The 24,501-nt window shown below is 32.6% G+C and overlaps 1 protein-coding gene across 2 annotated transcripts in view; it reads right to left on the bottom strand.

Annotated features, from left to right (window-relative positions):
- CDH7 (cadherin 7) overlaps nucleotides 1–24,501 on the bottom strand; it is a 212,836-nt gene that overhangs the window by 97,605 nt on the left and 90,730 nt on the right. For both annotated transcript variants that reach the window (XM_003760086.3, XM_031946685.1), the window contains exon 6: nucleotides 21,626–21,813. In XM_003760086.3, coding sequence (XP_003760134.1) covers nucleotides 21,626–21,813 — 188 coding nt within the window. The remainder of the gene's footprint in view (nucleotides 1–21,625; nucleotides 21,814–24,501) is intronic.

Raw genomic sequence — 24,501 nt, 5'->3', positions numbered from 1 at the left:
TCTGGATGGAATTTCATCTCTTCTAAATATATATACAAGCAAGACACCAGGGTTTAGCAAGAATATTTTTGTATTGTTTTGGTTTCCTCCCTCCATCGTGCCTGTCACCAATTATGTTCCCCTCAGTACTTTCTCTTGTACTTTTTACTTCTTACTCAGAGAATAATAATCAAATTGAAACTACCACTGCTTCTGGAAAAGCTGCCAAAACATATAACCCTATTTCTTTATTCAAAACAAAAGTTAACTTCCTGTATCTCCAGTCCTTAGATTTATTCACTTCAACTTTATCTCTCTAACCTTTCTGTCATCTAGCAAACTCTACCTTTATTTTCTGCCAGAAAATATTTTGATTTACAAAAAGTAGAAAAAAAGAATAGTTTCACATAAAATAAATTTTAATATTTCTCTCTCTTTCATACACACACACACACACACACACACACTATGCTTTTGTGCCTTGAGAAAGAATTTCATTCTATTATTAACAATCTGCCTTTCTTATACTTCTTCCATCTTGCTGAAATCCCTTGGCTATTTTCTTCACTAGTAAAAGTGGCCCTTCTCATGCTTCTGATATTTTTATTTGCATTTATTCATTTCCCTTTCTATGCCATCTTCACCTAAAGTTTCCTTTTTCTATGAGATGCACTCATTCTAAAATATCACACAATCCAGACCGTGGTAGCTGATATCTAGTTGCGCCATAGTCACTATCACTCCTTTCTCAAGAAGTTTAGCATCTGGCTCATATATGTGCTTTTTAGCTCCAACCCTGATCTTAGACCTGGGCATTTCAACTTACATTCTGATGTTCCTTCTTTTTATTTAATCAGCTTCTTCAAATCTGATAACCTGTTTATCTGCTTCATTGTAGTTACATACAAGGTATGATTATATCCTTGACCTTATTATCACCTACAAGTTGTCCACCTCTCCAGACCATAACTGAAATATCTTGGAACACAATCTTTATTTTTCCAGTTTTTCCTTTCCCTTAACTTTCCCATAAACTATTGTAGTCACTTGCCACATATCTACCTAATTACCAAGACTGTAATACTTCACCCAATCCAATCCATTCCTACTTTATCCTCATTTTCCTCCTGTCAAAACCTTGATCCTTTGATTAATCAATTAATATTTACAGTCCCCAAACCATATATCCCTTACCCCACTGTCCTATCAGTGCTCATATTACTCAAAACAACAAACTAGGATTATTTCCTTCAGTCACATTTTTTTGTTCCTTAATAAAAGATAGATTAGAATCACAGACTTGAAGTAGCAATATTCCAGATCAGAATTTATGAGAGCCTGAACCAGCAATGTTGTATGTAATGCTTATTTAGGCTGCTAGATGTAGTGGCAGAGAGTCCATGAAGTACTAAGTTTAAATCCTGCCTCATTCATTTATCAGTGGTGTAACTGGCCAAGTCACCTATAAATGTCAGTTTCCTTATCTTTAAAATAGAGATAAAATACCATCTACCATAATGAGTTACTGAGAATAAATAATGATAACATATGTAAAGTGTTTTGAAAACCTTAAAGCACTATATAAATTTTAGCCATTTTATTCTTTTCTGATTCTATATTTCCCTCTACACAACCACTGTTCCAAATCTTTTCTCAAGCCATTTGCACCAGTGGTATAATACTGCAAAAGAAATGTTTCCTTGAAGGCCGCATATTAACTTAGAAATCCACAAATGAATATCATCTATGTTGTATTCTATTTTGCTTTTTTGTTGTTGGTAAACATTTGCCAATTAAAATTTAATCTAGTTCCTGTAGCTCTCAGGAGTTTTCCCACTGAGGCAGGGAATTTAACACTTATGATATTACCCCAGCCTTCTCTCATCAAGGAGGTATTTAACTCATAATTTATTGAAAAACTTGATCATAACAAAAACAAGTTACAGCATAGGAATAAATGGAATTTTCTTTAAAATGATAAACAGCATCTATCTAAAAACTATCAGCAAGCATTATAGATAATGGGGATAAGCTAGAAGCATCCCCAATATCATCAAGGGTGAGACAAAAATTCCAATTATCATCACTATTATTAAATATGATATTAGAAATGTTAGCTTAGTAGTAAAAGAAACAGAAATTGAAAGAATTAGAGTAGGCAATGAGGAAATAAAACTCTCTTTACAGATAACATGATGGTATATTTAGAGAATCAACTAAAAAAATTACTTGAAACAACTAACAATTTTAGTTTAGTTTAACAACTTTTTAGCAAAGTGGCAGGATATAAAATAAACCCATATAAATAATTGACATTTTTACTTATTACCAACAAAATCTAGCAGCAAAACAGAAAGAGAAGTTCCATTTTATAAAACTGTAGACAACAGAAAATATTTGGGAGTCTATCCACCAAGACAAACTCAGACATTTTATTTTTGTGAAAAGTGCCTTAAAATTATGTTCATAAAGTCAGATCTCAACATCTGGGAAAATATCAATTGCTCCTGTGTTAACCAAGCCAATATAGCAAAATTACAATTTAACCTAAGTTAAACTACTTATTCAGTGCCATACTAAACAAAGTACCAAAATTATGTTATAAGTAAAGAAAAAATAATGACAAATTTCATTCAGGAGAACAAAAGATCAAGAATATCAAGAGAATTAATGAAAAAAAAAAAAAAAGTAAAAGAAGGTGGCCTAGCTGTATCAGACCTAAAACTATATAATAAAGTGGCATTTGATACTGACTAATAAATAGGATCAGTGGAATAGATTAGTTATAAAAGATGCAACAGTCAATGACCATGGTAACCCAGTGTTTGAAAAATCTTAGGACTCCAGTTTCTGGTATAAGAACTCATTTGACAAAAATTGCTGGGAAAACTAGAAAAAAGTATGTCAGGAACTAGGTATAGACCTACATCTCACACCATGTACCAAGATAAAATAGAAATGGGCTCATGATTTAGACATAAACCATGATAATGTAATCAAAGTAATAGAGCAATAAAAAGTTTACCTGATCTTTGGAGAAGGCAGGGATTTATGTCCAAAGAAGAAATAGAGAACATTATGAAATGCAAAATGGATAACTTTGATTACATTAAAGGTTTCACACAAATAAAAACCAATGCAGCCAAGATTGGAAGGGAAGAAGAAAGCTGGAAAACATTTTTTTTTAATATTCAATGTTTCTGATGGAGGCCTTATTTCTAAAATAAAAAGAGAACTGAGTCAAATTTATAATTATACAAGTCATTCCCCAACTGATAAATGGTCAAATGATATTAATAGATAACTGATGAAAAAACTAAAGCCATCTATATGCATATGAAAAAAATGCTCTAAATAACTACCACTTCATACTTATGAAACTGACAAGATAACAAAAATGTTAAAGAGGATGTGAGAAAACTTGGACAATAATGTATTGTTTATGGAGCTGTAAACTTATCCAACCATTTTGGAGAGCAATTTAGAAGTATGACCAAATGGCTATAAAACTATAAAACCTTTGAGCCAGCAACACCACTATTAGGTCTGTATCTCAAAAAGATTATAAAAGAGTGAAAAGAACCCAGATATACAAAACTGTTTCTAGCAGCTTTTTTGTGTGGTGGTGAGGAATTGGAAATTAAGTGGATGCCTATCAATTAGGGAAATCATTGAATAAGTTATGGTATATGAATGTAATGGAATATTATCATTCTATAAAAATGACCAACAAGCTGATATCAGAAAAGTCTCGAAAGACTTATATGAACTGATGCAGAGTGAAGTGAACAGAACCAGGAGAATATTGTATAAAGTAACAGAAAGATTAGGTGATGATCAATCATGATAGACTTAACTCTTCTCAGTAACACAGTGATCCAAGGGAATTTCAATACACTTGGAATGAAAACTGTCATCTGCATCCAAAGATAGGGACTGTGAATCAAAGGAACACTCCTGGGAGAATCCTACTCCTGAACAGCTCTCCAGTGCTGCAGCTTCTTTGTTTCTTGTGTTTCTTGTGCTCCACATTGGATGCCATTTGTTATGCGAGTCATCTGCTAATGGCTGCTGGGGACCTAATTCTGACCAGCAGAATTGATCCCTGCATATGAGAGGATAATAACAATACAAGGAGACCAAAAGGCAGTTGCATTCTCTGACCTCTCTCCTCTTCCTTCTTGCCTCTGATTTATTTCATTCCTAATTCAAAAGTAACATCTATTTCAGTAAAAGCCAATTTGTAATTCCTTCAAGTGTTTTATGATTCACAGCAGTGGAGGTCATAGGAAAACTGACCTGCCCCTTCGTACTCAGGTGTGATGACTGCATTTAGCACCCAAGGTATTTTAAAATCAGGAGAGTCAGGATAAGCAAAAAGTCCTTGATCTTTATTCTTTGTGGAGGTGAAAGAGAATGCTCCACCCACCAAATCTTCTACCCAATCTCCTATACAACACTTCAAACTTGCACAGAGAGTGGGCAGGGCCATTCTTTCTTCAAGCATATATTGAGAGAGTATTGTCCAACTGGTAATTAGCCTTAAGTCTAGGACCTCAGTGCATCTGCTCAGCTTCAGCCCATTACACTTAGGTGTGGTCCTTAACAACCTTTTGGTTTTTTGTTTCTCTGCTTTCTCATTCTTGTGTTTTTTTTTTCCCCTTTTGTTCTTTCTTTCACAACATGACTCATATGGAAATCTATTTTAAATGATAGAACTTGTGTAACCCACATCAAATTCATTACTGTCTTGAGAAGGAGGAAGTATGGGAGGGACAGAAAAAAAATTGGAACTAAATAAAAAGGAATGTGGAAAACTATCTTCACATATAATTGGAAAAATAAAACACTATTAAGTAAATTTTAAAAAGCAAAAAAAAAAAAGACAAATACTTGTCATATATATTATTGATTTGTATTTCCAGCTTTAGTTATTTATGTTATTTTCTATATTTCAAATAGCCTCAGCATCTCCCTTCAACAAATTTTCAGAGGATGAAGTGGCTTCTGTAACTGCCACCACCAATCTCTCTACTTTTACTCTTAATCCAATCTGCTCCTGTATTATCCAAGAACTTTCTCCTTCAATCATTCCCTTTTGCTCTTTACTTTCCAACCTTTCACTTCTTGCTACCTTCAGACATGGCCAAATTTCCCCCATCCTTGGGAAACTTCATTTGACTCCACTATCCCCTCAAAATATACTCCAATTTCACTATCTGTCAAAAACTCTATGCTTTTTATTTATACTGTCTTACCTCCATTTACCAATCCATTGTAATTGGACTCCCAGTCTTATTAATAATTATACTTCTTTTTCTATGACTCTAAAGATTGATAAGGATTAATCCAATTATTTATATTTTCAAATGATTCTCAGATCTAAAGCCTTTTTCCCCAGCCCTAATCTAGTGATTATTATGAACTAGATTTCCTGGAGTTTTCTCAAACTCAATATGAAATAATTTTCTTTGCCTAAAATCCTCACCTCTTTTAAGTGTCCCTATACTATAGAGGTTACATCCATACTCTGAATCACCAAAGAGAGACTCTAACTATCCAATAATTCATTTCTCCTCTAATCAGTTAGCCAAAAAGGAATTATTAAGTGGTTGCTATGTGTCCAAGACTTTTCTAAGAACTGGAAATACAATGAAAGAAAAAGAAAAGCACAAGCAACCAAAAATTATCCCTGCCTTCAAAGAGTTAAAATTAAAATTTCAAATGAGAATATATACATCTGTTTGTGATACATACATACACATATGAGTAGATGGAAAACTAAACTTAGAGGGGATTGCTCTAGCTCTCGGTGGCCTAGGGATAAGTCTTCAGAAAAGCATCTTTAACTATATGACTTTTGAGTTGAACTTTGAAGGAAGCCAGGAATCCAAGAGATGAAAGTTAGTAGGGAGAGAATTCTAATTATGGAAGATAGCTAGGCCAAAGATACAGAGAAGAGAAACTGGGTGTTGTGAGTGAGGAATCACAGATCAACTAATAGACTCCAGCATGCATGGAAGGGACTAAAGTATAAAGAAACAAGAAAGATTAGAAGAGGGCTGGAAGTTATTCAAAAATCTGAGATTCAGGAACTCTTACACCTTGGAGCAACTGATTCTCCTCTCCAAGGCTGTCACATAGATGAGAAAAATATATGAGTGCTTTTACCACTTTCTCTTCAGTGCTAAGTCCAAATATTTAGATTATAGGTATTTTCTTCATGGGCTATGTGGGTAAAAGAATATATGCATCTATTCTCTGTGTATATGTGTGTGTTTGTGTGTATATGCATATATTTATATAGCTATATATGTGTACATGTATGTTTATACATTTCTATATACAAATATATATGTAAACACACATCCATATATACAAAAATATGTATCAACAAGCTGTTCCAATATTCATAACCTTACTATCTCCTTGTCCTGAGGGAGCTGTGTTGCACTATTATTTCTTTTTTTTTTTTTTTTTTATTTAATAGCCTTTTATTTACAGGATTTATACATGGTAACTTTACAGCATTAACAATTGCCAAACCCTTGTTCCAATTTTTCACCTTTTACCCCCCCCCCCCCCTAGATGGCAGGATGACCAGCAGATGTTAAACATATTAAAATATAACTTAGATGCACAATAAGTATACATGACCAAAACATTATTTTGCTGTACAAAAAGAATCAGACTCTGAATTATTGTAGAATTAGCTTGTGAAGGAAATCAAAAATGCATGTGTGCATAAATATAGGGATTGGAATTTAATGTAATGGTTTTAGTCATCTCCCAGGTTATTTTTCTGGGCATAGCTAGCTCAGTTCATTACTGCTCCATTAGAAATGATTTGGTTGATCTCAGTTGCTGAGGATGGCCTGATCCATCAGAACTGAGTCATCATCTAGTATTGTTGTTGAAGTATATATGATCTCCTGGTCTCTCATTTCACTCAGCATCAGTTCATGTAAGTCTCTCAGGCCTTTCTGAAATCATCCTGTTGGTCATTTCTTACAGAACAGTAATATTCCATAATTTTCATATACCACAATTTATTCTACCCATTCTCCAACTGATGGACATCCATTCAGTTTCCAGTTTCTAGCCACTACAAAAGGGCTGCCACAAACATTCGATGCACATACAGGTCCCTTTCCCTTCTTTATAATCTCTTTGGGATATAATCCCAGTAGTAACACTGCTGGATCAAAGGGTATAAAGTTTGATAATCTTTTTGAGCATAGTTCCAAACTCTCCAAAATGGTTGGATTCGTTCACAACTCCACCAACAATGCATCAATGTCCCAGTTTTCCCGCATCCCTCTCAACAATCATCATTATTTTTTCCTGTCATCTTAGCCAATCTGACAGGTGTGTAGTAGTATCTTAGAGTTGTCTTAATTTGCATTTCTCTGATTAATAATGACATTGGAGCATCTTTTCATATGACTAGAAATAGTTTCAAATTTCTTCATCTGAGAATTGTCTGTTCATATCCTTTGACCATTTTTCAATTGGAGAATGGGTAGATTTTTTGTAAATTAGAGTTAATTCTCTATATATTTGGAAATGAGAGACCTTTATCAAGAACCTTTGACTGTAAAAATATTTTCCCAGTTTATTGCTTCCTTCTAATCTTGTCTGCTATTAGTTTTGTTTGTCAAAAACTTTTCAGTTTGTATAATCGAATTTTCTATTTGTGATCAGTAATGATCTCTAGGTTCTGCTTTGGTCATAAAGACCTTCCCTTCCACAGGTCTGAGAGGTAAACTATCCTATGTTCCTCTAATTTATTAATAATTTCATTCTTTATGTCCTAGGTCATTGAACCCATTTTGACCTTATCTTGGTGTCAGCGTTAAGTATGGATCAATGCCTAGTTTCTATGCCATATTAGTTTCAATTTTCCCAGCAATTTTTATCAAACAGTAAGTTCTTATCCCAAAAGCTGGGATCTTTGGGTTTGTCAAAGACTAGGTTGCTATATTTGTTGACTGTTTTGTCCTTGAACCTAATCTATTCACTGATCAACTAATCTATTCCTTAGTCATACCAAATAGTTTTGGTAACTGCTGCTCTATAATATAATTTTAGATCTTGGTACAGCTAAGCCACCATCATTTGATTTTTTTCATTAATTCCCTTGAAATTCTTTGACCTTTTGTTTTTCCATATGAACTTTTTGTTATTTTTCTAGGTCATTAAAATAGTTTTTGGGAGTCTAATTGGTATAGCCGTTAAATAAATAGATTAGTTTAGGTAATATTGTCATCTTTATTATATTTGCTCACCTATCCAAGAGCATTTAATATTTTTCCAATTGGTTAGTAAGCAGACTTAATTTGTGTGAAAATTGGTCTATAATTTTGCTCATAAAGTTTCTGAATTTCCTTGGCGATAGATTCCTAAATATTTTATATTATCAGTAGTTACTTTAAATGGAATTTCTCTTTGTAACTCTGACTTTGGATTTTGTTAGTGATATATAAGAATGTTGATGACTTATGTGGGTTTATTTTATAACCAGCAACTTTGCTAAAGTTGTGGATTATTCTAATAACTTTTAGCAGAATCTCTGGGGTTCTCTAAGTATACCATCATGTCATCGGCAAAGAGTGATAATTTGCTTCTCATTGCTATTCTTGATTCCTTTAATCTTTTTCTCAGCTCTTATTGCTATGGCTAGCGTTTCTAATACAATATTAAATAGTAACGGTGATAGTGGGCACCTTGTTTCACTCAGATCTTATTGGGAATGGTTGCAGTTTGTCTCCATTACATATGATGCTTACTGATGGTTTTAAATAGATGCTGTGATTATTTTAAGGAAAAGTCCATTTATTCCTATACTCTCAAGTGTTTTTAATAGAATGGATGTTGGATTTTATCAAATGCTTTTCTGCATCTATTGAGGATGATCATATGGTTTTGTTAATTTGGTTATTAACATGGCCAATTATATTGATAGTTTTCCTAATATTGAGACCAGCCCTGCATTCCTGGTATAAATCCTACTTGATCATAGTGTATTATCTTGGAGATGATTTTCTGTAGTCTTTTTGCTAATATCTTATTTAAGATTTTAGCATCAATATTCATTAGGGAGATTGGTCTATAATTTTCTTTCTCTGTTTTCAGCCTACCTGGTTTAGGTATCATAGCATGTCTAGTGTCATAGAAGGAATTTGGTAGGACTCCTTCATTCCCTATTTTATCAAATAATTTATATAGCATTGGGGCCAATTGTTCTTTAAATGTTTGGTAAAATTCACATGTAAATCCATCTGGTCCTGGGGATTTTTTCTTAGGGAGTTGTTTAATTGCCTGTTCTATTTCTTTTCTGAAATGGGACTATTCAATCAATTTACTTCCTCCTCTGTTAGTCTGGGAAGTCTATATTTTTGGAGGTAGTCATCCATTTCACTTAGGTTATCAAATTTATTGGCATAAAGTTGAGCAAAATAACTCCTTATTATTTCTCTAATTTCCTCTTCCTTGGTGGAAAGTTCTCCTTTTCATTTTTAAGACTACTAATTTCATTTTCCTCCCTCCTTTTCTAATCAGATTTACCAAAGGCTTATCTATTTTATTGGCTTTTTCTAGAACCAACTCTTAGTTTTATTAATTAGTTCAATAGTTTTTTACTTTCAATTTTTTAATTTCTCCTTTAATTTTAGAATTTCCAATTTAGTATTTGATTGGGGTTTTAATTTGGTCTTTTTAGTTTTTTAGTTGAAGCCCAATTCATTAATCTTTTCTTTCTCTGTTTTATTCAAGTAAGCCTCTAAGGATATAAAATTCCTCTTATTACCCTTTGGCTGCATCCCACAAATTTTGGTATGATGTCTCATCATTGTCATTATCTTGAGTGAAATTATTAATTGTATCTATAATTTGCTGCTTCACCCAATCATTCTTTAAGATGACTTGTGTTTAGTTTCCAATTACTTTTTGGTCTATTTCCCTAACTTTTTGTTGAATGTAGTTTTTATTGCATCATGATCTGAAAAGAAAGCATTTACTATTTCTGCTTTCTTGCATTTAATTTTGAGGTCTTTATGTCCTAATATATGAGTCAATTTTGAATAGGTTCCATGAACTGCTGAGAAGAAAGTATATTCCCTTCTATCTCCATTCAATTTTCTCAAAGATCCAACATACCTAATTTTTCTAATATTCTATTTTACTTTTTAATTTCTTTCTTATTTGTTTTGTGGTTTGATTTGTCTGAATTCTGAGAGTGCAAGGTTGAGATCTCCTACTATTACAGTTTTGTTGTCTATTTCTTCTGACAAGCTCTCTTTAACTTCTCCTTTAGGAAGCTGAGTGCCATACCACTTGGTGCATATATTTTACTATTGATATTGCTTCGTTGTTTATGTTACTCCTTTAGCAGGATGTAGTTTCCTTCTTATCTCTTTTAATTAGATCAATTTTTACTTTTGCTTGATCTGAGATAAGGATGGCAACCCTCTTTTTGACTTCACCTGAAGCATAATAGATTTTGCTCCAGCCTTTACCTTTTACTCTATATGTATCCCTTTTAAATGTGTTTCTTGTAAACAACATATTGTAGGTTCTGACTTTTGATCCAGTTCTTGCTATCTGCTTCCTCTTTATGGGGAGTTCATCCATTCACATTTACGGTTAGAATTACTAAATCTGTATTTCCTGCCATCTTAAAACCCGGATTGTGCTTTACTTATTCTTGCCTCCCCAACCCTCTTCCCCCTTTTAAACTTATGTACCCCTCTTGTATCACGATAGCTTATCCTCTTTATAATCCCTCCCTCTCCCCCTTTGAGTCTTTTCCCTTCCTTCCTTATTATCTTTTTCTTTTCCTTTTCCTCTCCCCGTTTTATAGGAGGTAGAGAATTTTCTCTAAAACAAATGTCACTTATTTTTCTTTTGAGCCAACTCTGATGAGAGTAAGATTCACACAATGTTCCTCCCTCTCTAAATTCCCTCAGTATGATAAGTTTCTTAGCCTCTTTGTGGGATGTGGTTTCCCTCTTTTTATCCCTCCTTCCCACCTTGTTCTGCCATCATCCCTTTTCCATATCTACTTCCTTTTTTATGTTATATCAGTACAATCAAATTGTACATGTATTTTTTTTATATCCACAACAGAAATACAATTCTCAAGAGTTATTTTTACCTTTTCTGCATCTCTTGAGTTCTATGCTTGAGATCAAATTTTTTGTTTAATTCTGTGTTTTCTTCAGAAACAAATGGAATTCATTTGTTTCATTAAATGTCCATCTTCTTCCCTGGAAGAAAATGCTCAGTCTTAGCTGGGTAGTTTATTCTTGGCTGCATCTCAAGTTCTTGTGCCTTTCAGATATCATATTCAGGCCCTTCTTTCCTTTAATGTAGAGGCAGCGATCTTGGGTGATCCTTATTGTGGCACCTTGGTATTTAAATGGTTTTTGGCTGCTTGTAAAATTTTTCCTTAATCTGATAGTTCTGAAATTGTGCCACAATATTCTTGGGGTTTTTATTTTAGGTTTCTTTCGAAGGTGTTCGATGATTCTTTCAATGCCTATTTTACCTTCTGATTCTATTACATCTGGGCAGTTCTCTTTGATGATTTCTTGTAAAATAGTATCTAGGCTCTTTTTTTCATCATAGTTTTCGGAAGTCCAATAATCCTCAGATTATCTCTCCTAGATCTATTTTTCCAAGTCTGTCGTTTTTGCAAGTAGATAATTCATGGTTTTCCAGTTTGTCATTTTTTGTTTTGCTTGACTGATTCTTGCTGTCTCAATGCATCATTAGTTTCAATTTGTTCAGTTCTACTTTTAAAGAATTATTTTTCTTCATTAGCTTTTTACTTCTTTCTGTATATGTCCAATTGGTTTTTGAATGTATTGTTTTGGTCTTGGAGAATTTTTTCCATTTCACTAATTTTTTCTTTGTGAATTATTTTTCTTTTCCAATTCACAGATCCTACTTTCTTGAGATTCTTTGTCTTTTCAATTCACGGATCCTACTTTCTTGGAGTTCTTTGTCTTTTCCAGTTCACAATCCTACTTTCTAGTGATTCTTTATTTTTCCAATTCACAATTCTTACTTTCCTGAGATTTTTATTTTTCAATTCACTAATTTTGTTTCCTGCACTTCCTGGAATTTTTTAGCTTTTCAATTCAGTATTTCAGGGATAGTTGTTGCTCTTCTTGTAAGGCTTCTCTTTCCTTTCCCCATTTATCTTCTAACTCTCTTTGAGACTTTTAATGGTCTCTTCTATGAGAGCATCATGCAAGGAGGACAGTCTGATGCATATGTTGCTGTTTGAGAGTCTCTTCAGGTTTGCTGACCTGCTCTTTTCTGCATAGAAGCTGTCCATCGTTCTTTTCATCTTTTATTCATGTTTTAAAGCCTTTAGGGTAGGTCTCCTAGGCAAGGGGTTAGCCAACTCTTCTGCAGATGCAGGAAAGATTTAAACCAATTCTCGCTCCGAGGGTATGGGGTGCTCTGAGTGAGAGTTTTCCTTCCCCAACAGGAAGTGGATTCAGGATTGGCCGAGCTATCAAATGGCTTAGTAGGGCTGAGTGAGGTTAGCATTGCCCTCGGCTAGAGACTAAGGGTGAAAGTGTCACTGCCCCAGGCCGGACTCTCTTGTGGGACTGTGAGTATTGAGCAGCTGACCGCAGACGCCCAGACTCTGCCCCAGTGTCTCTGCCAATGCAATCGGCCCTGAAAGCTCTTATGGCCCAAGCCAGGCTCCCCACTGTGCAGATTGAGCTAACCTGGCTGTGTCCTCCTGCTGTGCAGGATCACAACTGCCCAAAGGAAAAGCCCATTGCATGACGGGTTGGGGCTGTCGCTGGCTGAGATCTAGATGCTTTCACCCTCAGTTTGAGACTCTCCTCAGACCTAATTTCTCTCCAGTCATGCCAGATCTCCCCTGGCCCCAGAACCAACCTTTTGGCGGACTGCAGGATTTTCTTCGGCCGGTGAGTTGTTCTACTTCTTATCTTTACGAATTGTAGCAGTCAAGACTATTTTTGAGGCTCGATATAATATTGATAAAGAGGGTAAGAGAAGAGCTTAGAAAGTCGCGTGTGTCTTCTCTGCCATCTTGGCTCCCTGCACTATTATTTCTTACAAAAAAGATAAAAATTCCAAGTTTGCAAGTATATTTCTCTATGTAAATATATAAATATGTATATATGTATATTTAATTTATTTAATAATTTCAATATCTAAGAGTGTGCTCTGTCCTAGAATAATTCAAACTAGTCACTGTATCCCCAGTCACAGAGATCCAGACTTAAAGAACAGCCCAAGAGCTAAACGCACTGTCCAGAGGGATATATGGCCAGAGATCCAAACAAAGGCTAGCAATCTTCTAAACTCTTTATCAAACTAATCTGGGAACTCTCATGATCAATCCTCTACTTTATATATCTCCAATTTTTAGTTAACTTTTTCATCACTAAACCCATATTTTTATAAGCTACCAAATACTACTCAATTAAAATAAACTGTTCAGCTTTTTGAATGAATTTTTCATTTCACAATTGATTTTAATAACAAAGACAACTATTTTTCAATCAATTTTTAGAAAATTTAATTTATTTTTTTCTCCATTTTGCTAATGTCCTTCACTCTATGTAATTTGGATCCTAATCTATAAGCAAAAGATTAAAACATGGCCTTTTTTTTATTAAAATGTAAAAGTTGAGGATTTCTGATGTCAAGACAAGTGCAGAAGGAACCCTCTTGAAGCCCTCCCCAAATTCCCTCCAAACAAATAGAAAACCACCTTAGAATTGGTCAAAAGAACAGGGAAGCAATTTACCAATCTGACAGGAAAGGCCTAGTTTATTAGAGAGTGGAGAAGGAGATCAAAAAGAAAAAGCAGCTAGCCTCAGAGCTGGGAGCCTGCAGGACTTGGCACTTAGAGCAATCTACTAGCAAAGTTCTGCCCTCCTGCAAACTATCAGGCCTCTAGGAAAGTGAATAGTTCCACTTGAAGTTTTCACTCCATTGCAGTGAAATCCCTACCAGGGATGGTCAACAGTGAGAATATTCTACTGGGGCCCATCCCAGAAAGAGCCTGTTTCCTTAGCAAGCAAGCAACAGGGTCCCACCTCTTAAGCAGATCAGCAACTACATGAGAGCCATCATTTTTAAAGAGATGGACAATACCTTTCAAGAAATTATCAAAGGAAATTGCCCTAATAAATCAGTCAGAAAGCAAAATAGAAACTGAAAGAATCCACTGATCACTGCCTGAAAGAGATACCAAAATGAAAATTCCCTGGAACCAGAGCTTAGAGATCAAAGAGAAAGTGTTATAAGCAGCCAAAAAGAAACAGTTCAAATATTGTGTGGCTATAGTTAGAACTGCACAGAATGTAGCAGTTTCTATATTAAAGAACAACAGGAGGTTTTAGAGTATGATATATTGGAAAGCAAGGGAGTTAAAATTACAACTAAGCAAAACTAAAAATAATCCTGAACAGGAAAATGGATATTTAACAAAGTAAAAGACTTTCAAGCATTTCTAATTAAAAGAACAGAGCTGAAAAAAAAATGACTTCCAAATATGACTCAAGGGAAATGTTTTAAACAAGAAAAAAAACATAAAAAAATTGAATAAGGTCAAATCACTTGTATTTCTATATAGCAAAATAATATATGTAACTCTGAACAACTTTATTACTATAAGATCAATTAGATGAAATATACATAGCAGAGGTTGTGAATATAAGGTTAAGTTGAGAGGAAAGGCGTAATAAAGAAAATAGCTCTAGAAAAAGGGCAGGAGATTGAAGGATAAAAATTATCTCACATAAAAAAAAAAGACATGAAAAGCTTTTATAATGAAAGTAAAGATTTAGGTTGCGGGTGGGGTCAGAGAGCATATATTAAACCTTACTCTCATCAAAATTGACTTAAAGAGAAAATAACATATACACTCAATTGGATAGAGAAAAATATCTTACCCTATAATGAAGTAAAAGGGAAGGGAATAGTAGAAGAGGGAAGGGAGGCATACATGGGAGGGTATATTGGGAAAAGCAATGATCAAAAGTAAAAACAAAAACAAAACAACAACAACAAAACTTGTGAGAAGAGAAAGCATGGAGGGTAAAAAAGAGAAGGGGATAAAAAATGAAAAATAGCACAGAGAAAAATACACAGTTATCATAATTATAAATGGTAATGGGATGAACTCATCCTTTAAATAGAAGTAGATAGTAGAATGGATTAAAAACCAAAATCCTACAAACTATTGTTTACAAGAAACATTTGAAGCAGAGATACATACACATACAAAGTAAAATAAATGGGCTGGAACAGAAACTATTATGCTTTAGCTGAAGAAATATAAGCAGTGGTAGTAATCATGATCTCAAAGTAAAAGCAGAAACAGATCTAATTAAAAGACAAACAAGGAAACTATATAGCTGAAAGATACCATATACAATGAAGTCATATCAATAATGAACATATGTGCCCCAAATGGTATGGCAGCTAAACTTTTGAAGCAGAAGCTAAATGAATTCTAGGAAAAAAAGAGATAAAACTATATTAGTGAGGGATCTCAATGTTCCCTATCAGATCTAAATAAATTTAACCAAAAAAGTAAACAAGAAAGAAGTTAAGAAGCTAAGCAAAATTCGGGAAAAGCTAGATATGATAGATCTCTGAAGAAAAGTGAATGGGAATAGAAAGAACAGTACCTTTTTTCACCATCTAAACAAAAATTGTCCATGTATTAGCACATTAAAACCTCATAACCAAATGGAGAAAAGCAAAAATGAAAAACAAATCATTTTCATATCATAATGTACTAAAAATTACATTCAGTGAATAAGATTAAGAGAATGGAAATTAAATAATCTAATCCTTAAAAGAGTAGATCAGAGAACTAATCATTAAACCAATCAATAATTTTGTTAAAGAAAATAATGACTATGACACAACATGGTAAAATTTATGGGATACAGTCAAAGTAGTTCTTAGCAGAAAATATATATCTCTAATTGTGTACAACAATAAAATAGAAAAAATGTAGATAATGAATTGGGCCTGCAAATTCAAAACAAAATCTTACAAATGAACAAATTAAAAATCTCCAGTTAAATACTGAATTGAACATCCTGAAACTCAAAGGAGAAATTAAGAAAACCATTGAACTAATAAATAAAACCAGAAGCCGGTTTTATGTGAGAAAAAAGCAATAAAAAAGAAAAAAAACATTGATTCATTTGATCTAAAAAAAAAGAAAACCAAATTACTAGTATCAAAAATGAAATAGTAAACTAACTAAAAATAAAACAATTGCTAGAAGATATTTTACCCAATTATGTGTCAATAAATTTGACAATATAAATGAATTTTATGAATATCTACAAAAATATAAATTACCCAAATTAACAGAAGAAAAAAAGTGCAATTCCTAAATAACCTAATTTTAGAAAAAAAAAAAAAACTGAAGAAGCAATCAATGACCTTACTAAGAAAAAAAGTCCAGGACCAGAGGGATTCACAAGCAAATTCTAACAAATATTTAAAGAACATTTAATCCCAATAAAATATAAACTATTTGAAAAAAAACATGCAAAGAAGTTTTATCAAATTCTTTTTAAGACACAAATCTGGCAATGATACCAAAACCAGGAAGAGCCAAAACAGAGAAAAAATATCAGACCAATTTCACCATTGAAAATTGATGCAAAAATGTAAAATACAATATTAGCAAAGAAATCACAGCAATACATAACAAAGATCATAAACTATGACCAGAGAAATTTCATACCAGGATTGCAGGGAAGGTTCAATATTAGAATAACTGACCACATCAATAACAAAACAAACAGATATCATTTCATTATTTCAAGTGATACAGAAAAAAATCCTTGGACAAAACACAGTATTATTTCTTTTAAAAACACTAGAGAGCATAGGAATGAATGAAGATTACCTTAAAATGATATTATCTAAAAACAACAAAAACATTATGTATAATAGTGATATGTTAGAAGCTTTCCTAAAATAATCAAGACCAAAGCAAGAATGCCAGTTATCACTTTTATTTAACATTATTGTATGTTAGCTTTAGCGATAAGAGAAGAAAAAAAACTGAAGAAATTAGAATAAGCAACGAGCAAACAAAACTATCATTCTTTGCAGATGATATGATGGTATATTTGGACTATCCTAGAAAATCCATTAAAAATTGCTTGAAATTTTAACTTTAGTAAGGTTGCAGGATATAAAATAAACTCACATAAATCATAGATATTTCTATATTACTATCAAAGTCCAGCAGCAAAAGATAGAAAGAAAAATTCAATTTAAAATAACTAAAGACAATATAAAATATTTGCAAGTCTATTTGCCAAGACAACTATAAAACATTTTTCACAAAAAATAACGTCAGATATAAACAAGTGGAAAAAATATCAACTGTTCATGGTTAGATCAGGCAAATAAAATAAATTTAATTTTACCTATATTAACCTATTTATTCAGTGCCATGCCAATCAAATTATCAAAAACTCATAGTGCAAGAAAAAAAAAAGACAAAATTCATTTGAGAGAAAAGCTTCAGATTATCAAGGGAAATAATTTTAAAAATGGGAAAGAAAATGATCTAGCTGTACTAGATCTCAAATTTTATTATAAAACTGTAATCATCAAAATAATCTGATACTGGCTGAGAATCAGAGTGGTGCTTATACAAAAATGTTTATAGCAGCTCTCTTTGTGGTAGGAAAGAATAGGAAATCAAGGGGATATCCATCAATTGAGGAATGACTGAACAAATTGTAATATATGAATGTAATGGAATAATATTTGTCCACAAGAAATGAAGATCAGGCAGACTGCAGAAAAACCTGGTAAGACTTTACATGAACTGATGCTGAATGAAGTGAACAGAAACACTAAAACACAATTCACAGTGACAGCAACATTGTGTGGATATCAACAAAAAAAGGAAAATGTTGGATGTTGGAGGAAATGTGGGAAAACTGGGACACAAAAGCACTGTTGGTGGACTGATGAACTAATCCAGCCATTCTGAAGAGCAATTTGGAAATCTGCCCAAAGGGCTATAAAACTGTGCATATTGTTTGATCCAGCAATGCCATTACTAGTTCTGTATCCCAAAGAGAATATAAAAGAGAGAAAAGGATCCACATGTACTAAAGTATTTAAAGTTGTGAATTCCCAAATTCTGTCCCTCCCTTCCTCCATGCCCTATTCTTCCCTGAGATGATAAGAATCATATATAGGTTATACATGTGCAATTATGTAAAATATTTCCTTATTAGTCATTTTGTCCAAGATGACTTAAAAGAAAAAAATGAAAGAAAGCAAAATATAGCATCCCTCAGTTTTTATTCAATCAATATTCATTCTTTCTCTAGAGGTGCATAGTATGCTTCATCATTAATGCTTAAATTGTTTTGGATCATTGTATTGCTGAGAATAGCTAAGTCATTCATAATTTTTCTTTTAATACTATTACCTAATTGATCCACATTTAACACTATACACCAAGATAAGGTCAAAATGGGTTCATGACCTAGGCATAAAGAATGAGATTATGAATAAATTAGAGGAACACAGGATAGTTTACCTCTCAGACCTGTGGAAGAGGAAGGAATTTATGACCAAAAAAGAACTAGAGATCACTACTGACTACAAAATAGAAATTTTGTACTGAAAAGTTTTTGTACAAACAAAACTAATGCAGACAAGATTAGAAGGGAAGCAATAAACTGTGAAAATATTTTTACACTCAAAGGTTCTGATAAAAGACTCATTTCCAAAATATAGAGAGAATTGACTCTAATTTATAAGAAATCAAGCCATTCTCCAATTGATAAATGGTCAAAGGATATGAACAGACAATTCTCAGATAAAGAAATTGAAACTATTTCTAGCCATATGAAAAGATGCTCCAAGTCATTATTAATTCAAGAAATGCAAATTAAGACAACTCTGAGATACCACTACACATCTGTTAGATTGGCTAGAATGACAGGGAAAGATAATGTGGAATGTTGGAGGGGATGTGGGAAAACAGGGACACCGATACGTTGTTGGTGGAACTGTGAACACATCCCACCATTCTGGAGAGCAATTTGGAACTATGCTCGAAAAGTTATCAAACTGTGCATACCCTTTGATCCAGCAGTGTTACTACTGGGCTTATATCCTAAAGAGATCATAAAGAAGGGAAAGGGACCTGTATGTGCACGATGCTTGTGGCAGCCCTCTTTGTAGTGGCCAGAAATTAGAAACTGAGTGGATGCCCATCAGTTGGAGAATGGCTGAATAAATTGTGGTATATGAATATTATGGAATATTATTGTTCTGTAAGAAATGACCAACAGGATGATTTCAGAAAGGCCTGGAGAGACTTACATGACCTGATGCTGAGTGAAACGAGCAGGGCCAGGATATCATTATATACTTCAACAACAATACTGTATTATGACCAATTCTGATGGACCTGGCCATCCTCAGCAATGAGATGAACCAAATCAGTTCCAATGGAGCAGTAATGAACTGAACCAGCTACGCCCAGCGAAAGAACTCTGGGAGATGACTAAAAACCATTACATTGAATTCCCAATCCTTATATTTTTGCCCACCTGCATTTTGGATTTCCTTCACAGGCTAATTGTACAGTATTTCAGAGTCCGATTCTTTTTGTACAGCAAAATAACAGTTTGGTCATGTATACTTATTGTGTATTTAATTTATATTTTAATATATTTAACATCTACTGGTCATCCTGCCATCTGGGGGAGGAGGTGGGGAGAAGGAAGGGAAAAACTGGAACAAGAGATTTGGCAATTGTCAATGCTGTAAAGTTACCCATACATATAACCTGTAAATAAAAGGATATTAAAATTAAAAAAAAATACTATTGCCTAAAACCAGGTTTTCTAATAAGAATCGGAACAGTTACTTGTGCTTTTTTCAGAATATGTTAATAAAGGTAAAGACAGGGTTTATTTGTAATAACAATTTTCATTAAAAACAGAAATATTGTACTATGGAAGCAGAATAACTCAAGTAAGACAAATAATCCTTGTCTTCATTTAAATGCAGTTTAAAATAAATAACATAATGTATAAACTCAAACTTTCAACATATTTCTATGAACTATACCTTGGGAAAAAAAAGAAAACAAACAAAAAGAAGAAAAAAATTCCAACAGTCCAGAGATTTAGCCACCATGATTAAATGTGTATATATGCATGTGTGAACATATTATGTGCATATATGTCTTTTATATGTCCAAAGGCATATAAATTTAACACTTAAATATTTAATTATGAGATTAAATATATAAGAATAAATCATAAATTTTCAGTTACTATATAAATACTATTCAGCTAGATAATTTAATTCTGTTATTACATGAGAAATATAACATATTATAAATGTTTAGAGTACATTTCTAATCTCCTAAGGTTATTACAAGAACCTTTGGTTGTGTCCCTTAAATCACATATCTTGGCATTACTATTAAAGGGAAAATGTTTTAAATAGAGGCCACAGAGCTAATGTGGTCCCTGTGTTCTCTTTGTCCTCTACATTTCTCATACAACTTTCTAACTCTTTAACACTTACCTGACTACCTAACTCATTCTCCTTATCATAATTATTTATGTATGTTTCTCTTCCCAACTTATCATCACTAACACACTTTAATCTGTTTTTTTCTTCATGACACCTACTGCAAAAAATGTGCATTTTTACATATTCTTTACAAATATTTTGAACTGAATTGCATTGGATGATCCATTAACATTAGTTTCTACTGTATTTTTTTTTTTTCACTTTTATACAATTTGTGCAGTATGTTTTCTCTTCTTCTTTCAAGGTCAAGCATTTGGGAATATGTAATTAGGCACGTCAGGAATAATATTCTGGTAAATCCTTTTAGAAAATGATATTATTAATAAGAGGGAAATGCAAAGAATCAAGGATTATGCTTATATTATTATGAAACCACAACTTCTAAAGTACAGTTTTGTCATGAGTAAAGTTCTATAATTGAGAAATATCTTGAGTTTCAGATGGAAAAAGATGAAAAGAATTAAAAGATTATTTAATATCTGTGGAAGTTTGACTCTGACAGTAGGTCATTCAAGAACAACATAATTCTGAACAATCCTAGTTATTGTAGCATTATAGATAAGAGTTATAGATTTAACTAGAGAAGGAAACAGAGGAATCAGTAGCACATAAAGTTATTCAAGGCCTTAAAATTATTTGGCAACAAATATAGATCACTTTGAGGGAAAGAAACTTGAAGAAATAATTGAAATTATATAGTACAGGAATGCTTAATTTTATTTTGTGTCATGAATCCTTTTTAGCAATCTCATCCTATGGACTCCGCAGGAAAAAAAAAAAAAATTGAAATAAAAAACAAAGGATTAAAATGGAAACCATTAGTATGGAAATGATCATCAAAATATTTAAAACAAACACAAAGTTCACAGATCCCCAGGGAACAACCCTGATGAAATTAGCAGATGCTAACAAGGGTAAACCCTGCTTTTTACTGGGAGAATTCTCTTTCATGATATTATTATCTTTAAAAATAAAACAAACAAACAAACAAACAACAAAAAAAAACCAGCAAAAAAAAAAAAAAAATTACCTTCTGAATAGTAATGATTCCTTCCTGTGTATCTTTGTCAACAGAAATTTTGAAAACTCCCAGGCCATCACCATCCACAATCTTGTATTCCATTTCTGCATTTGGTCCCACATCAGCATCAGCAGCTTTAATTCGAGCCACCACTGATGCCACAGGCAATGATTCTGGGACATTGTATTGGTAAGACCCTACAAAATTTAAAAGAAGGACTGAAAATACTGTCTTCTATTATCAGGAGGTATATAACTAAGAAAGTAACCTATACAAACAACAGCAACAACATCAAAATTATCAGTCTATGCTCATTTACTGCTGTTGTTTTTTTTTTTTTATCTCATTATATGTAAGGCGATGAAGAAATAAGTTAGTTGAGCTAGAAGTCTTACATATTTTTAAGAAATCTGATGTCTAAGATTATAATGGAAACCAAATCACTATCTGAAAACATAAACAGATGACCCACTGACAGGTAAGTGAAGAAACCTAAACTCTTATCTCTGGTTTAATGAAATAATTTATTTTATTTGTTTTTAAAGAAAGAAAACAATGATGTAGATAGAGCTTATCTTTTACAGATCTGATATATACAAATATAAGCATTGTAAATGATTTGATTACTACCAATGGGTGAAATTAATTTAATATAGGATAAGATGGTGGATTTAATTTCACAGACTTAAAAAGATAAGGCATAATCTTCTGAAATTGGCTTGGGTTTCTGTTTAATAGCATAAAATTATTCTGATCAACAGAATTAAAATGTCATTTAATTGTGACAAATAGAAAGAAAGACCACTGCATTTAATTATCTATCTATAAATAAATATATATATATATATATATATATATATATATATATATATATACTCATAGATATAGATTTTGGAACAGGTTGATGATCCAACTGACATTCCTTTAAAACTTTTTTTTTTTTTTTTTTTTTTTTAAGAAAAGCATCACCATTCACTCCCTTTTTTTTCTCATTTTACTTTTGCTTTTGACATCCTATTTCAGTTCCATTAGGAGACAGAATTATAACTCATAAAAATGTCTTTTTCCTATTGCCATTTTTCTTTAGGGGATTATTTATGGGTTTTTGTTATTATTGTTGTTTTTAAAGAATCAAGCAGGGTGGGAAGTTGAGGAAACAGAAAAAGTAAGCTGATTGATAAGAATAAATAATCACTAAGATTGAACATTGGAATTTGTAACTTGCTAAAAGTATTCCCTCAGTTTTTCATACTGGTAAGATGAGCTTCGGTTTCCTTACTAATTATCTTCAAAATTCCAATTTTTACTTAGCAACATCAAAAAGGTCATAGAAAGAAGATCTAAAGTATAAAATCAGTAAATGAACATAAACAATAAAAAATCTTGCTTTATTTGATTTTAAAAAATAACGAATCATTCATTAAGCAGAGAAGATTCATACTACCATGGCCAAACATCACAATGGAAATTAGACAAATACTAAATCTTAACTCTTACTATTTTAGTTTTAGAGGAAAAAAAGAAACACTTATAGACATAATGGGAATAAAGACTATGAAATCATTTTCATTTCAACCTGTAAAAGACACCAGTAACAATATTAAAAGTTTTTTCCTAGGTTTCTTTTTCCAAAACTAATAGGAGATGTTGTGATATTTATAAATATTTTCTAATGATAGAGAATATGACTATCTTAGAGGATATTTTTTGTAGAAATGAACAGCAAAGAGTATTATCTGAAGGGATGGTTGCACAGCATGGTTGTATGGCTGGGAATGGTAGGTTCTGGAAAAATGAAATTTGTTTAATATTTCTTTGTTTGATATTATTAGCTTTGAAGTACTATTTTGGTCCAATCTTATTCCTCTCTTTTTCTAGGCCAAGTAATTTCAGAATCTACTGTTCTAACAGTACTAACTGTTCTAACTTTTCTTGACAGTTTAAACATTATGAAAAGGGAGCAAAAAGAGAGATGTGAACACCACTATCTACTCCTTCCCTTCCCCAAAGTGGTTAACCAACTCTAACTGGAGTGGGTATGTGTGTGTGTGTGTGTGTGTGTGTGTGTGTATGTTATTTCCTCCTTCATTTCCTTGATTAAGTTAAATGCTACCTTGGTTCAAAGAAATAAATTAAGGGCACACACTTTTCTGGGTTTTAGACTGATTTCTTTTGAAATACTGAATGTGGTTAAAGTATTTAAAGAATATATAGTGCACATGAACAGGTAAATAAATGTATAAAATATCAAATTAAAAACAAAATATTAACATTAACACATTAATTTTGTCTTAAAATAAGTCATTCATTGTTCCATATACAATTTCTTTTTCTAAAATAAAGTTAAAGCTCATTACTCAAAGACCCTTATGGGATATGAAAATGAAATGATAGATGTAATAGAAGAAATGGCATTTAATTCAAGTCAAGTACATTATATTTTACTAAAATCTATCTTTTATGTGGCCCTATGATTGGGACAAGGAAGAACTCTGTGATGTGAAAAATGATTCCAACGGAATATAAGCTCTATTGGATTCACTTAAACTGGAAGGTTTTGAATATGGACTCAGAGATGACCAATATTTTTGTGTTCAAGAACTACTCTGGTTAGCCTGGGGGAGGGGGGGAGGAACCTTATTAATATCCTCATCCCCAAAACCCACCAGTTATAAAACAATATTGAAACACTAATAAAAAGTTTGTGATTTATAGCACATAATGCTATGTTCCAAATTTGTCCATCCTGAGAATTTAAACTAAAAAAAAAATTCTTATATTTTCAACTAGTTTAAATTTTTAATTACATGATTATCTAGACTTTCCTAATAAGCCTATATCATCATTTACATGGAGTTAAATATTCATATTACTGATAACAGCAC

Source organism: Sarcophilus harrisii, chromosome 1, assembly GCF_902635505.1.
Source record: "Sarcophilus harrisii chromosome 1, mSarHar1.11, whole genome shotgun sequence".
Taxonomy (NCBI): domain Eukaryota; kingdom Metazoa; phylum Chordata; class Mammalia; order Dasyuromorphia; family Dasyuridae; genus Sarcophilus; species Sarcophilus harrisii.
Note: the sequence above shows the minus strand (reverse complement) of the source record. Positions and strands in the feature narration are given on the sequence as shown.